This window comes from Rhinolophus sinicus, chromosome 3 (assembly GCF_057876585.1).
Source record: "Rhinolophus sinicus isolate RSI-liver-muscle chromosome 3, RSI-T2T, whole genome shotgun sequence".
NCBI classification, from domain to species: domain Eukaryota; kingdom Metazoa; phylum Chordata; class Mammalia; order Chiroptera; family Rhinolophidae; genus Rhinolophus; species Rhinolophus sinicus.
The window spans coordinates 118,602,547-118,617,123 of record NC_142503.1 but is presented as its reverse complement, the minus strand read 5'-3'; the positions used below and the strand labels follow the sequence as shown (position 1 = coordinate 118,617,123).

The window sequence follows — 14,577 nt, the reverse complement described above, 5'->3', positions numbered from 1 at the left end:
ATAAATTTACAATACTGAAATAGCTAAGAAAGCTTTCAAGTGTAAAAATAGTTCAAATTTTTGAGCGTGGTCTTTCTTAGGAAACAAAAATTCCAAAACAGTATTTCTCTAGCTTTGTTTCCTCTTTATATCAAAATTATTTTGGGAAAAAAATAGTATCTACTGGTCACATGTGAAAAAGAAAACTACACTAAAAAGAGTAGTCACAAATATCCACTCAGAGACTATACATTTCATTCTAAAAAAAGATGCTATATATCAGCTAATTAGTCCTTAAACTGTGAGATTAAGTAGGTTAAAGAGGTTCAAAGATTTACAATTCCTATTTTTAACATGATTCTTTATCTACTTAACTGCACTTATTTATTTAGAATAGTTCAGACAAATTATTCTATTTACATAGCATTTTCCCATTTTCCATAAAGCATTGCCGTATTTGATCCTTAGCAACCAGGTATGGTAGACAGATGTTATCCTCATTTATGAATGAAACTGAGGCTCTGAGAGATTAATGTGCCCAACTGTTTTATAACAGGAACTGAAGTGGAGGGATGACTCCCAACTCTACATGTAAAGAAAGCAATTATTTCAATGCTCTAGAGCAAAATAAAAGCCTCAAACTTCCTTATTGGCCAAGATGAAATAGAACATCTATAAATTCATGCTGTCTGAAAAGCAATATTTACTGGAGCCTGATTGCACATCTCTAGTAGTTTCAATATTCATAGAAAAATGAACACTCGTTTGTTCTGGATCTCAAGCTATTACTAAATTTGCAAGCAAAAATAGGACCTTTGAAAAGAACCACATTGTTTTTTCAGAGTGGCAAATGTAATGAAAGGTGTTCCCAACTCTTCTGTGATTTACCAATGCTGAGATTATTCCTTAACACGGCAACTTTTAAAACAATTTTCTCCCAAAACGCATTTGCTAGATTACACAAATTTGCTGTTACAAAGAATCAGTATCAGAGCTCCACCCTAATCAGAGGCTTTTCTTCCAATCTACTCAAAAGGTACATTAAATACACAATGCTGGCCACATTTTAGATAATGATGGAGAACAACAGCTGATAGCCAGTTTGGGACAAATGCCAACTGTTCCCATTTGTCTGAAAATGTCAAAATTAATTGCTACAACACTCAGTTTTCAAAGAATATTATCTCTAAATGAGAAAGCATAATCAAGTAAATTCCGAAAAAACAGACTAAACATAATGGTGCCTCTCTGATTTGCAATATTAGTTTAAAAAATTTTGATGTTCCGAAGTATAAGTAAACACATCTCAACAGTTTTATATATTTTCATAATTTTATTTTTTTAAAACACTTAGAATTTTGCAAGCTAGCAGTAAAATATTGTCCTCAATATTTTACTAATTAGCACCGTATCCCTTTTTAAAGCTAATTGGAACATTGTTTCATTGTAAATGATTGTAAAATAAAATGATCATTTCAAATGCCAAATTAATCTCAAGTAACATGTGAACTGTTAATTTTATCATTACTTTTGGCTTTATGCACAAAGATGTATTTCAAAAATGAACTTAATAGTAGTATCAATTCTGTCAATCTAACAAATCAAAGTACCACAGTTTAAAGCAACATTTAATCTCTGAAATTATATAAAGAGGCATATAAGAAAGTTGAGAAATCAGCTATAAAAACAAAAGTTACTACATAACTTAGAGTTCCTTAATTTTTAGAAGAATGAGGACAATTCTATGGTACAAGTATTAGTTACACATATGGTTTGGTATATGTATCTTCATGCTTTACTTATGAGTTTGGCTTTACCAAAAAGTCATCAAAAAGTCCAGATTAACTCACAAGGACAGCTGGAAGCCTGAAATAAAACTGCTCAGTGCAAAAGATCCCAAGCCATTTAAATGGAAGCTTAGCCATTTAACTCTGACTTTTGTTTTCAAACGAAAAATCTTTTGAAAATACAGAAAGTTATCTAATTATACTTAAATTACTTCCACATTAAGAAATGGGGATTTTTCATTTCCTGTTTTCTGACAAGAGCATTCTTCAGAGATAGGGGCTTAAGTTCTAAGCTACCACTGACTGCTTACTAGTTTGCCTGTTTTGCATACCAGTAGAATCAAGTCCAGTTTTGCCATTTGTGGATAACTATGACAAGATACAAAAGCATGTGTTTGCCATAAATAGCTCTGGCTAACAGCAAACTGCTCACACTGAGCAGATCAAATTCTCTATAAGGAGAGCAGTCTGGACCACAGCCAAATCCCACTACTAATGTTTAAAACTGCTACAGTAATTCTTTTTTTCCAATTTGCAAAATATATTAAAAAATAGTAGCTGAAATGAAAGTTCCTAAATTTGAGAAGTATTATTAATCTTTTGAAAGGATATTTTACATTTTCATTATGACCAAATATACAAGAGCTTACTGCTTCCACTACTCAATTAGAAATGTAAACGTGAATTAAAAAATTAGCCTAATTTATCCAGAGAACAAATCAGCTATTGAAGAGTATTTATGTCAAAGTGCAAAAAAAATTTCTGATCTCCATAATAACACATAAGGAAATAAATAATGTTTATAAAAGTATCCCTCTATAATATTTTATATTAGTTGGCTTTAGCATAGTGTATTTATTAAACCAAATAAACCCAACAAAGTGGAAAATATCATGCATGAATGTTGTACAAAAAAACTCTTAAATGACCAGTGCACAGATTCGTAATAGCTGTTTACTCTAGAAGTTGCTTCACATAACATCTGCAAAATGTCCAAGGAAAACAAGGCAACATTCTGTAATATGCCACAATTTTTATTGCAACGTGGCCATTTTTGTAAGGGTAGGAAGTTTGACCTCAAAAACAACGTTCTATTTAAGGCTCTTTTATACAGAAATTGCCATCATGACTGATATTCAAAATATCTTTAGTGTTGCAAGACTTACATGGTAAACATAAAACTCCTACACTTATTCAGTAGTGTACACTCAATGGAAAACAGAAAGGCATTAGTAACAGCTATTTCTTTTAAGAAGATATGCAGGTAACAGGAATGAACACTGAGGTACTAGGATAAGTTGATGACACAGTTAACACAACTTAATTGGCATTCCTTTTGGGGGTGAGGAGTTAAAATCATTACAAAAAAGTGCTTTCAATGCATAGTGTTATATCTTATATCTGTGCTGCCATGTCACAAAAATAGGCTTGCCAAGGCAGGTGAGGTGTATGAATGCTGGAGCCTCACAGAACTGCAATCGAGTGCAACTATAAATAATACTGAATAAAGTTTACCATCTGACCAGAGGATAATACTTTCAAGGCATTCAATTAGCTTACCCTTTGCAGTATTCTAAGCTATTCACATTGACAATCACATTCATTGTAGTGCTTGCTGCAAGGGAGGCATATAACCAGTTGTTTTGGCTAAAATGATGGGAAGGCATTCCTTGGGTTTTACATCAAGGTAACAGTATTAAACAGTCTAATGGCAATCACTGATAGGCTGCTTACATGAATGATAGTTCCTTCATTCACTGTGTTGGAAGGACCCAGTGGGAAGAGGAAAAACAAAAAACCAAAAATCCTAATACTATTCCAATTGACTGAGCTGGAGATATGAAAGCTCCGTAAGATCCAGATGGCACTTGACTGTCATTTTATAAGGGTTTTCCTTCAAGTGAAACTACTACGTTGCCTCCCAATTTCTCTCCAAGTGTCGAACGGTCCTTTATGTCATCCAAGCCATTTACTTGCCACTCATGTTTAATACCTAAAAAGAAAAAAAACCATTATCCCATTACCTTATTATAATTAACAGAGTAATTCCTCTGCACAAAATATTCAATATCTGTACCTGTAAATTTCTTTTTAATGGCATCTTTAGAGCTAGCATAAATCATCTTGCTTTTTAAAGGTGCACTTTCAGGAGCCCTACAGAAACAACAAAAAAACAATTGTTGAATCCCACTTCAAAAGGAAAACAAAGGCAAAACTGACTGTGTTAATAATAATCCTTGCATTTTAAAAGTACGTTTTTCTTTTGTTGTTACACACCAGAATATAAATACTAGGTCTTCTTTCTTAGACTCTTTTGTTTCGTATGTGGCATCGTACAAAGCATATCGGCAATCATTCAGAGGTAGCAACTTCACAAAAGCTGTGTAGGGGTCTTCTACAGTATCACCAATGTCACCCACCAAGATCTGCTTGGCTTCCTCTACAATTATTTGTCTTTTGTCATCGCTTAAACAGAAGAGAACTGCTTTCTTTCTTTTTTTTATCTCCTCTTGTGTAGATGATTTCCTTACTTTCATATCATTAAACACTTTGATGACTTCATCATTCACTGTAACTCCAGAAGCCTGGGGGAAACAAAACAAGACAAAAAGAACAGTAATTCAGAACAAGCATTTTGATTTTAACCAAAATTACTGTTTGCCTAGAGAGGATTCCCTTTAGTCTGGATATCAAAAATCACATCTTCCCATGCAAGTAGTCCAATCAGATCTGCCACATTTTAACTATCAGTGAATGAGGAACCTAAGGATTCTAACTCACGCTGCCCCATTCATCCTTTTTAAAGTGGTTTGCTGGTTGAAGAAAATGGAAGGTAGAGGGAAAGAGACAAATACAGGCTGTCCCATCCCTGAAATGTTTCCTCTTTCACTGGGTGATGTCAGAGCTTCAGGAGCAGCAGCAAAAATACCTTCTGTATTGTGTCAACTCTGCAGGCCTTAAAAAAACACTTTTGGATTTCAGTTAATGCTTCTACTATTTTTTTCTTTAAAGTCATCCTAGCCAGTGCCGTTTCCTCATAAGGAAAGAGAATCAAGTGTGCACTCCACACCGCCCACAGCTACAACTTAACTGCCTCACAGCACAAATGCGGACACTTCAAAACTAACGGATCTAGTGTAAAGCTTTTTACCGCGAGAAAGCACTTCTAACAGCCTTTTCCCACCTCCTTCATCTCCTCCAAAGAGTTTTTATTACAAGCCATCCAGACCTCACCACAAGCCTTCCTTCAGCAAGGGCGTTTACAGCACGTACACATTTTAGATCGCGCGTGTGAAGTAAAACTAGGCTGCAAAGAGCAAACGCTGCACGCGCGGGGTGAGCTCCGCAGACCCGCCCGCGACGCCTCCGGCCGCTGCCCGCTCAGCGTAGGCCCAGACCCCCGACCCGCGCCAGCGCCGTCCCCGCCCCCAGGAATCTGCGGGCGGCAGGGCCCGTCCTGCCTGCAGGAGGGCAAGCCTGCCGGCTGGAGCCAGAGCAACGGGGCCGCAGCACAGGAATGCCCACCTTTGAGGCCCAAATCAGGTTAAAATGGCGGCCTCACTCCCAGGGCCCCGCAGGACCGCTGACTCGCCGCGCCCCGGTCCCCGGCCCCCCGGCTGGCGCTCCCGCCTTACCATAGTGCCCGCGGCTGTGGCTGCGGCGGCGGCTCGGGCTCCTGCTCGGTGGCACTGGGAGGAGGAGGAGGGGCGGGCGGGCTGTGGCGAGTGCGGGGCACGCCGGGAGCTGCAGGCGGAGAGGCGGTGTCGGCGGCTCGGGGGGCTGCGGGCGGAGGGCGGCCGTCACGTGGCACGCCCCGGGCCGGCCCTTCCGCCTCCCGGCCCCGCCCGCGTCCTCGACATGACCCCGGCGCGGGCGCCCTGCAGGCCCAGTGGCTGCACGGCGGTGGCCGGAACTCAGGGCCCTGGCGAGATGCTTGTATCCCGGGACCACGGGTCAGCCGGCCCGGGAAGGGGAGTCTCCACGCTGCTTCCGCGAGAGCGCTGCTCCCCGGGTCGAGCGCGTGGGGGGGGAATGGTGCGCCCACGTGTCTTTCTCTTATTCAGCTGTTGGTTTCCACCACCGGGCCTGGATTCCAACGTGTAGCGCGTCTTTTTGGAAAGTCCCCATAAAAGATGGCGTGAATTATTAGATCTCCTCCCTCCAATGAAATGAGATAATGTAATCATCCAGGGGTTTCCCCAGGTTGATTGAATTACTTAGGAAAAGCAAAATGATAAACAGAGGTGGAAAATCATTTTCCAAAAGTCTGTGGCTGAAATAATAATAGGGGAAAAAACTGGTGATAACGTCCCTTGGTAATATCCTTTTATATATCAGACTTCATAGGAAATGGATTGTACTGTCTGCTACTAATCTTTTCTTCATGAAGCCCCAGCTATGACAGCTGACATCAAATAAATGGACCCAAGAGTAGAGATTCCTCCCTCTTGGCAATCACAGCCTCTTCTAGCAAAGCCTGTATAACTGAGCCATGGCTCTTCTCTAACCTTTTTAATACTTAACAAATATCCCATTTATCGTAGGAAAAATGTCAACTTATAATTTGAGGAACATTTTCATAAAGACTTAACACTTCATGAGTTTATAATGAAAATGTTATAAATGAAACACTTATGTGCTGTCTATAATGAAAGGAATGCTTAATAAAGTTTAATTTCTTCAGGCTGACTTATGCTACCTTTTCTCCTAAACATTTACGATTTCTACCTTACTTTCTTCATTTGTAAAACGAATTTAAAATTCTGATCAACAGTTCAACTTACTTTGTGAAAAAGACTAGCACTAAAAAATACAGAATTGTATTGCCTCAAACTGTTGGGAACAAAATAGTAAGTCCAGATAAACCTTCAGGCAAACTAAGCCAGACATGCAGTGTACAGGCAAAAACTTTGGGCTGTGAGTTGGGAGATTTGGGTATTAATCTTGGCACTGTCCTATCTGTAACTTCGAAGGGCTTTCCACCCCTGCAGACCTCAGGTGCTTCATCTGTAAAACAAGCTTGATTAAATTAAAGTCCTTTTCAGCTTTAAAATTTGGTTTCCTAGTATACCACTGTTTCTCAGAAAATAGTGTATATACATTCTCAGGATTAAGTACCTTTAGGGATGGAAAATCATAATGAGAAGGGGTAATGCCCTATTTTGTGTGATAAATTCTTGTATCCAAAACAGAATCTATTTTATATGGAGCGTGTTAGGTATTGCCCATGAAACATAGACCTAGTTTTTATGTCCATAGCTGTGTTTATTTTCTTAATGGCAAGATTGATTTAGTTTAGAGACAAAAATTGAGAAGCAAATTCCCAATGCCTAAACATGAATCCCAAGCAAGTAGATTATAATACTTTACATTTAGCTGATACATTAGTTTATGAAACCTTTCACTTTATCTCTCTTGAAATTCCAAGGAAATCATGAAGAATGGATCTCCTGGACTCCAAACACCTGCTATGTGTGGTATCAGCACCTCTTCTTCCGGTACTCTTCTCAGGGTCTTCCTCCCTTCTCAGCCTTGAAATTTGCTGCAAAGAGATTCCACAGCCCCAGCAGAGACCAGGTCTAGGGACACCTAGATTAGGTGTCACAACCTCTCCTACCAAAACGTGATTCCAAAGATGATAGGCACCCTGAGCTGTGATGTCAACCCCTCTCCAAACCTCCCTGTCCTTCTCGCCCTCCCCAGGCAGAGTTCATACTTGCTATGCTCCAGGATTCTTTTCCTGAAGATATTTTGTCTTTGCACATATCTGGTTGCATTGAAAGACCTTATTTACGTGTTCTACCACCCCACTACACTGTAGCTCCTTAAGGATCTGAGTCCTACCATCTTTGAATTTCTGGAACCTGGCACATAGTAGGTGCTCAATAGATGATGTAATTAATTTAAGATGCTTTAGTACTAGAAAGAGAACAAAAAGGAAGCTCTTGAAGATTGTGAAGCCTTTCTATAATGCATGCCCCTGTGAGGTTGGCTCTTAGTTGAGTAGCAACTCCTCTTCATAACTGTTTTTTATAACCAGAACCTATCACCACTTGGTAAAGGGACAGTATTATCATGCATTGCTGCATGAATTTTGTCCCCTGTGTAGTAAAGGGATCTGAGTGTCAGGCAACATATATATTTATTTCCTGTGGCTGCTATAACACATTACCACAAATTAGTGGCTCAAAACAACACAAATTTATTGTCTTGCAATTCTGGAGTCCAGAAGTCAGAAATGAGTCATCTGGGGCTAAAAACAAGATGTCAGCAGCACTTCTTCACTGCTTTTGGAGGCTGTAGGAGGAGAATGTTTTCTTGCCTTTTCTACCTTTTAGAGGCTTGCTCACATCCCTTGTTTTGTGGTTCCCAGCCAGCAAGTGTGTCACTCGCACCTCTGCTTCAGTCATCACATCTCTGACTCTCCTACTGCCTCCCTTTTTCAATTCTAAGGACTACTGTGATTACTTTGGAACCATTGGATAATTTAGGATAATACCATTAACTTAATCACAAACAAAGTCCCTTTTGCTATGTTCTGGGTTCTGGAGTTTAGGACAGGAACATCTTTTGGGGTCCATTATTCGCCTACCACACTAAATCTATTCTCTTCAGCAATTTCAAGCCCAAGCCAACAACAGGTGGGACAGAAGGACTCTGAACACTCCAGTACTAGGATGCACATCCAAGCTATAATTTTCTGTTTACTGGACCACACAGGGATGGCAGCAACAAACAACCACTTAGGAACTAGGCGAGAGTAACCTCAAAGAGGATGGATCTGAATGGCATTTCAGCTCTGACACAGCAAGTGTCATTTACTTAAATGCTCTAAGGCTGTTTCCTCATGTGTACAATGGGGATTATGTTACCTCCTCCCTTTTGAGATCACAGTTAGGGTCAAGTCAGATAATGTATGTAAAGCTCCTTCCAGCACAGGAATAGGAACCCTGGGGTTATTTGTTACCACCAGGGCAGAGTGAAGGTAAGAGTATGATTTTACCAACTCACAGACAACAGTTATGAAGCCTCCCAATTCTCACTGGTAATGATTTATAAGACTCAGCTAAACTTTGTTTACTTAAGATTCCTTAGGAAATCGGAAAAGTGAATACTTCCTAATGCATATTCTCCCAAGAAACAATCCAGATGGAGTTTCTGTGGTGTGTAAAAGTTTAGAATCACTTTTCAAGTCTGATCTAAAATAATACATTTGGAAAATTATGCAGAAAATTCTGTTTGAACTCCACTCCTTGTCAAGACACATCATTCTCAGCTCCCACAGCCACTCCTGACAAAGACAATGTAAGCATAAACATGCTCACAACTTCAAAAAACTACCTTTCTGCCCACGTGCTGTCTTTACTCTGACATATCCCTCCGAACCCACGCCTGAGCTAAAAGACTGTAAGGAGGCCAAGTCATGTACTTTTCTAAATCCAAGTTTGAACTTAGAACTAGAAAATAAACGTAATGGGATATTTGTGTTGGAGTCTGAAATCCGTGACTCACTCTCTGAGCACAAAACTCACTTTAGGTCTTAAACATGGCTCATCTCTAGTTCTTCCTAATTTAGGAACATGACCTCACAATAAAGGAATTTAGCAGTCTGTCACGTGAAGAGGAAATGAGGTAGAGGGCAGCAGCAGTAAAACGCAGTAAATACTTTAAAACAGTCTCAAATTCTATATTTATAAATGCCAGTTTCAACTTATTAACTCACAGACACGTTTATATACTATCAGTTACTTGTGATATTAATTCAATCGTGATAATAAGTAGCAATCAGTTACCTAAATTATACAAACCATATGAAAACAGCATCTGAGAAGAAGAAACTTGCTAATAATTTATTTAAGGTGGAAATCCTTTGTTTAGCTTACTTTGTTACAAAAGCTGTAGGTTTTTAAATCATAGACAGAAATCATACAGACATGAAAAATGTAACATGTGAAAACTCTATGTTAACAGACATGAGTAAGAGAAGGCATGAGATCACAAACTAATTCAAGAAATAAAAGTTTATTCATTCCATTCAGTCATTTATTTCTTTATTTTATTTATCGAGCACCTCTGCTGGGGGCTAGGAATGCAAAGATAAAAATAATGCAGACCCTGCCTGGAAGAAAGCTAGGTCTATGAAAATACAGCAAGGAAGCCAATCATTTACAGAACAATCCCATGTGTTGTACAATGGCATGTGTACAGGGTGCCCTGGGAACACAAAGGAGGGTGACCAGCTCAGTCAGTGGGGGTTAACCAGGCAGATAGAGAAAGGGCATTTAAAGCAGAGAGAACCGAATGTACAAAGCCACAGCAGTGTAAGTAGAGCACAAGAAACCCCAAGTAGTTTGCTATGATCAAGGAGCCTCTCTCTGCCCTTGCTAGGGAATGAAGATGGACGGAGTGGTAGGAGGTACCAGCTCTTATGAACCTTGTATACCATCTTATGGTTAGCATTTTATTCTGTAGGCGATTAGGGAGTCAATAAAAATTTTTCAAATGTGTTTTTTAAAAATAACTTCTGAGATACTATTCACATATCATAAAATTCACTCTTTTAGAGTGTACCATTCAATGTTTTTTAGTATGTTCACGGTTGTGTAACCATTATCACTATCTAATTTTAGAATATTTTTATCATCCCCCAAAGAAAACCCCCTATCTGTTAGCAGTCACGCTACATCTTCTCCATCCCCTAACCCCTGGCAACCACTAACCTAGCTCTATAGATTTCCCTGTTGTGGACATTTCGTATGAATGGAAGCATGTAATACGTAGTCTTTTGTGACTGGTTTCTTCCACTTAGCCTAACATTTTCAAGGTTCATCCATGTTGTAGTATATGTTAGTACTTCATTCTTTTTTTTATGGTCAAACAATATTCTGTTGCATGGATATACTACTTTTTCTTTATACATTCATCAGTTGATGGGCATTTCAGTTGCTTGCTCTTTTTCACTATTGTGAATAATGCTACCATAAACATTCATGTACACATTTTTGTGTGAATGTGTATTTTCATTTATTTGGGGTCTATACCTAGGAGTGGAATTACTGGGTCTTATGGTAACTTCATGTTTCACATTTTGGGGTGCTGCCAAACTTTTCCAAAGTGGCCATACTATTTTACAGTTTCACCCACAATGTACAAGGGTTCCAATTTCTCCACATCCTTACCAACATTTGTCACTGTCTTTTATTTTAGCCATTCTAGTGAGTGTGAGGTGGTATCTCATTGTGGTTTTGATTTGCATTTCCCTAGTGGCTAATGACATTGAGCATCTTTTGATGTGCTTATTGGCTATTTGTATATCTTCTTTGGAGAAATGCCTATTAATATCCTTAGTCCATTCTTTCATTGGTTGTCTTTTATTAAGTTGTAAGAGTTCTTTGTATATTCTAGATATGAGTCCCTTATTAAATATATGATTTGCAAAAAATTTCTCCCATCTTGTGGGTTGCCTTTTCACTTTCTTGATGGTGTCTTACGAAGCAGAAAGCTTTGAAATTTTGATGAAGTCTAGTTTTTCCTTTGTTGCTTCTGCTTTTGGTGTTATATCTAAGAAACCATTGCCTATATATGTTTATAAAAATTATAAAAAAATGCTTTTTTCTAAGAGTTCCAGCTTTAAGTTTAGATCTGTGATCTATTTTGAGTTACTTTTTTAGTATGGTGAGGTAGGGCTCCAGCTTCATTCTTTTGCATGTGGGTATTCAGTTGTCCCAGCACCATTTGTTGAAAAGATTATTCTTCCCCTCAAATTTGTTTTTTAAATGTTATTACAGGTACTCTAGTAATCACATTAAAAAAATGCTATCAATTTTTAGATTTATAATTGCTTACTGATTAATTAAACTGATAACAAGAATTTCTTTTGTATTTCAAGAGATTACTTATGTGTCTGAAAACTAATTTCTTAGTAATATAGCAATAGAAATGCATTTATGTATGTATGTATGTACGTATGTATGTATTGTGTTCTTACCATGTGCCAGGAACTGTGCTGCACTCTGGGTATAAGATGAATTTTCATCAAGAAACTATTTGCTTTCCTCGAGTCCCGCAAGGGATGGTGGGCAGCGTCCCGTGCAACTAAGATTGAACACGGCACCTTGAGCTGAGCTGCCGCTGAGCTCCCGGATGGCTCAGTTGGTTGGAGCTCATCCTCTCAACCACAAAGTTGCAGGTTTGACTCCCACAAGGGATGGTGGGCTGCGCCCCCTGCAACCAGCAAAGGCAACTGGACCTGGAGCTGAGCTGCGCCCTCCACAACTAAGATTGAAAGGACAACAACGACTTGGAAAAATATCCTGGAAGTACACACTGTTCTCCAATAAAGTCCTGTTCCCCTCCCCAAAAAAATCTAAAAAAAAAAAAAAAGAAACTATTTGTTGAAGAAATTCCATTAAGATGGTTCAATTTCTCAAACATTTTTTTCTATACATGGTTTTTAGATCATTTCTTCCATGTTCTTTATTCTGATTTGCCAAAACTAGTTTCAGTAGGATGAGTTTTTTTCCCTTGTGAATGTTACAACAAAGATTTGATTTTGTGATCAAAGATTTGATTTTGTGAAACATTTAAAAATTTTCTGTACGTTTAAATTTTTCTGTACATTACTGAAAAAATTTTTGATAATGGCACCTGCTTTATCAATTTTCTTTTCTCTTATTTCTAGCAAATCTAATATTTTCAAGTATATAAGGTCAAAAAATTTCATTTGCAAACTTGTTGCAAAGATGTTGCTAAACTTTTTTGATATCAGAGGGATTATTCATTATGAATTTGTACCAACTGGACAAACAGTTAACCAAGTTTACTATTTGGAAGTGCTGAAAAGGCTCCGTGAAAAAGTTAGACGACTTGAACTTTTCGCCAACAATTCATGGCTCTTGCATCACAACAATGCACTAGATCACACTACACTGTCTTTGAGGGAGTTTTTAGCCAGTAAACAAATAACTGTATTGGAACACCCTCCCTACTCACCTGATCTAGCCCCCAATGACTTCCTTCTTTACCCGCAGATAAAGGAAATATTGAAAGGAAGACATTTTGATGACTTTCAGAACATCAAGCGTAATAGGACAACAGCTCTGATGGCCATTCCAGCAAAAGACTTTCAAAACTGCTTTGAAGGGTGGACAGGACACTGGCGTTGGTGCATAGTTTCACAAGGGGAGTACTTCGAAGGTGACCATAGTGATATTCAGCAATGAGGTATGTAGCAGTTTTTCTAGGATGAGCTCGCGAACTTAATTTTCTTACCTCGTATGGTCCCTGTCTTCATGGGGCTTGTAGTCTAGTGAGAAACAACAGGGGGCTCTAATATAGATTAAGGGAATTTATTCTCATTCCAGCGGTGGATGAGCCCCCATTGATCACATTTTTGCCAACAATGGTACAGTATATGTCTGATTCTGTATTGTTTGCTGGTTTGACTGTGTGAACTGGTATTTCACTACAATTTTAATTTTTACTTGTCTGATCACTAGTGCTGTTGACCATTCTATGCTAGTTCATATACTTTGTAACATTTTCTTAGAATCATTTTTCTTTTCCTTATTTTTAGTAGTTCTTTATATATTTAGTATACCAACCCTTTGTCTGTTATATACATTGCAAATACCTTCTTCCATTCTGTGGACTATCTTTTTATTTTGTTTATGGTGTCTCCTAAGTAAAGAAGTTAAAAACCTATGTGATAGAATGTATCAAGTTATTCCTTTAGGTTTGTGCCTTTTCTTTTATGTTTATGGTCTTCCCTCCTTCTTTCCTCCCTCCTTCCCTCCCTCCACCCCTCTTTTCCTCTTTCTTTCTTTCATTCTCCTCCTCATTTTCTTCCTCCTTTCCCCCACACTTCTTCCTTTCTTTCAAGAAATCCTTCCTAATCAAATATTTGACGAGCTCAAGGAATTAGTATTAAAGTTTTTTTTTTTAGTGTAATAATTGTACTGAGGTCTTTTTGTTTAGAGTCCTTTTCCTTTAGAGATACAGTCTGAAATACTTACCAATAAAATAATGTGATGAGTGGAATTTTCTTCAAAATAATATGGGGTGGGAATTAGGGGGCTAAATAAAGCAAAATTAGCCATGAGTTGGTAATTGTCAAAGCTGAGCAATAGGTACACGGGGGTTCATCATACTATTCTGATTTTGTATATGTTAAAATTTTTCTATAATAAAAATCATGAGGGAGAGAGAGAGAGAAAGAGGAAATCCTTTCCAATCTTAATATAAAATATTTTCCTATATATTCTTCAAATAATTTAAAAATTTTGTTGTTTTACATTTAGGCCTCTAATCCCTGTGTAACTCAGAAGGAATACCATAGAAGAGGACCAGAGAACAGAGGACCTGGTTGGCCAGGTCCTCTGACAATCTTTGTCCTATGAAGGCCTTTCCAAACCAATGAGGACAATTTGTCTTGACTATGTAGTAACATACTTTTTGATCCAAATTTGAAGAAAGAAGTCCATTATATTCTATGAAATAGGAATAACCAAAGGAAGTAATTGACATTCATTAAAAATTTTTTTAAACCCTTGCTCTGTTTTTGACCATTTATCTTTCTTTGGCCATAGGTCAAAATATTTTTTTAAATGTGATAACTGCATTTATCTAGTAAAATAATTTTGCTGAAGACTTCATCTCAAAAAGTTAGTTCTTTAAGCTTCTGCCCTTGGAATTCCTACCTTCAAAGTAACATGCATATTTAGAGGTGAAGAGCTTCTTCTACATTTATGTTGGAGGCGAGTGGCAGATGTTTTTAGATCAACTAGGAAAGAGTTCAAGCTAAGAGTCTTTG

The 14,577-nt window shown here is 38.1% G+C and overlaps 1 protein-coding gene across 3 annotated transcripts in view; it reads right to left on the bottom strand.

Moving 5' to 3' along the window:
* Positions 1–1,292: 1,292 nt before the first annotated feature.
* Positions 1,293–14,577, bottom strand: part of LOC109457495 (cofilin-2) — a 109,244-nt gene continuing 95,959 nt past the window's right edge. Inside the window, exons 1-4 of one of the 3 annotated variants that reach the window (XM_019750458.3) lie at positions 5,402–5,549; positions 4,044–4,351; positions 3,844–3,920; positions 1,293–3,759 (exon numbers count right to left, since the gene is read on the bottom strand). In XM_019750458.3, the coding sequence (XP_019606017.1) occupies positions 3,647–3,759; positions 3,844–3,920; positions 4,044–4,351; positions 5,402–5,404 (501 nt within the window). In that variant the 5' untranslated portion in view covers positions 5,405–5,549 and the 3' untranslated portion in view covers positions 1,293–3,646. Of the gene's footprint in view, positions 3,760–3,843; positions 3,921–4,043; positions 4,352–5,291; positions 5,359–5,401; positions 5,550–14,577 lie in introns of those variants that run through there. The other 2 variants (XM_074328139.2, XM_088796879.1) reach the window with 2 other exon arrangements.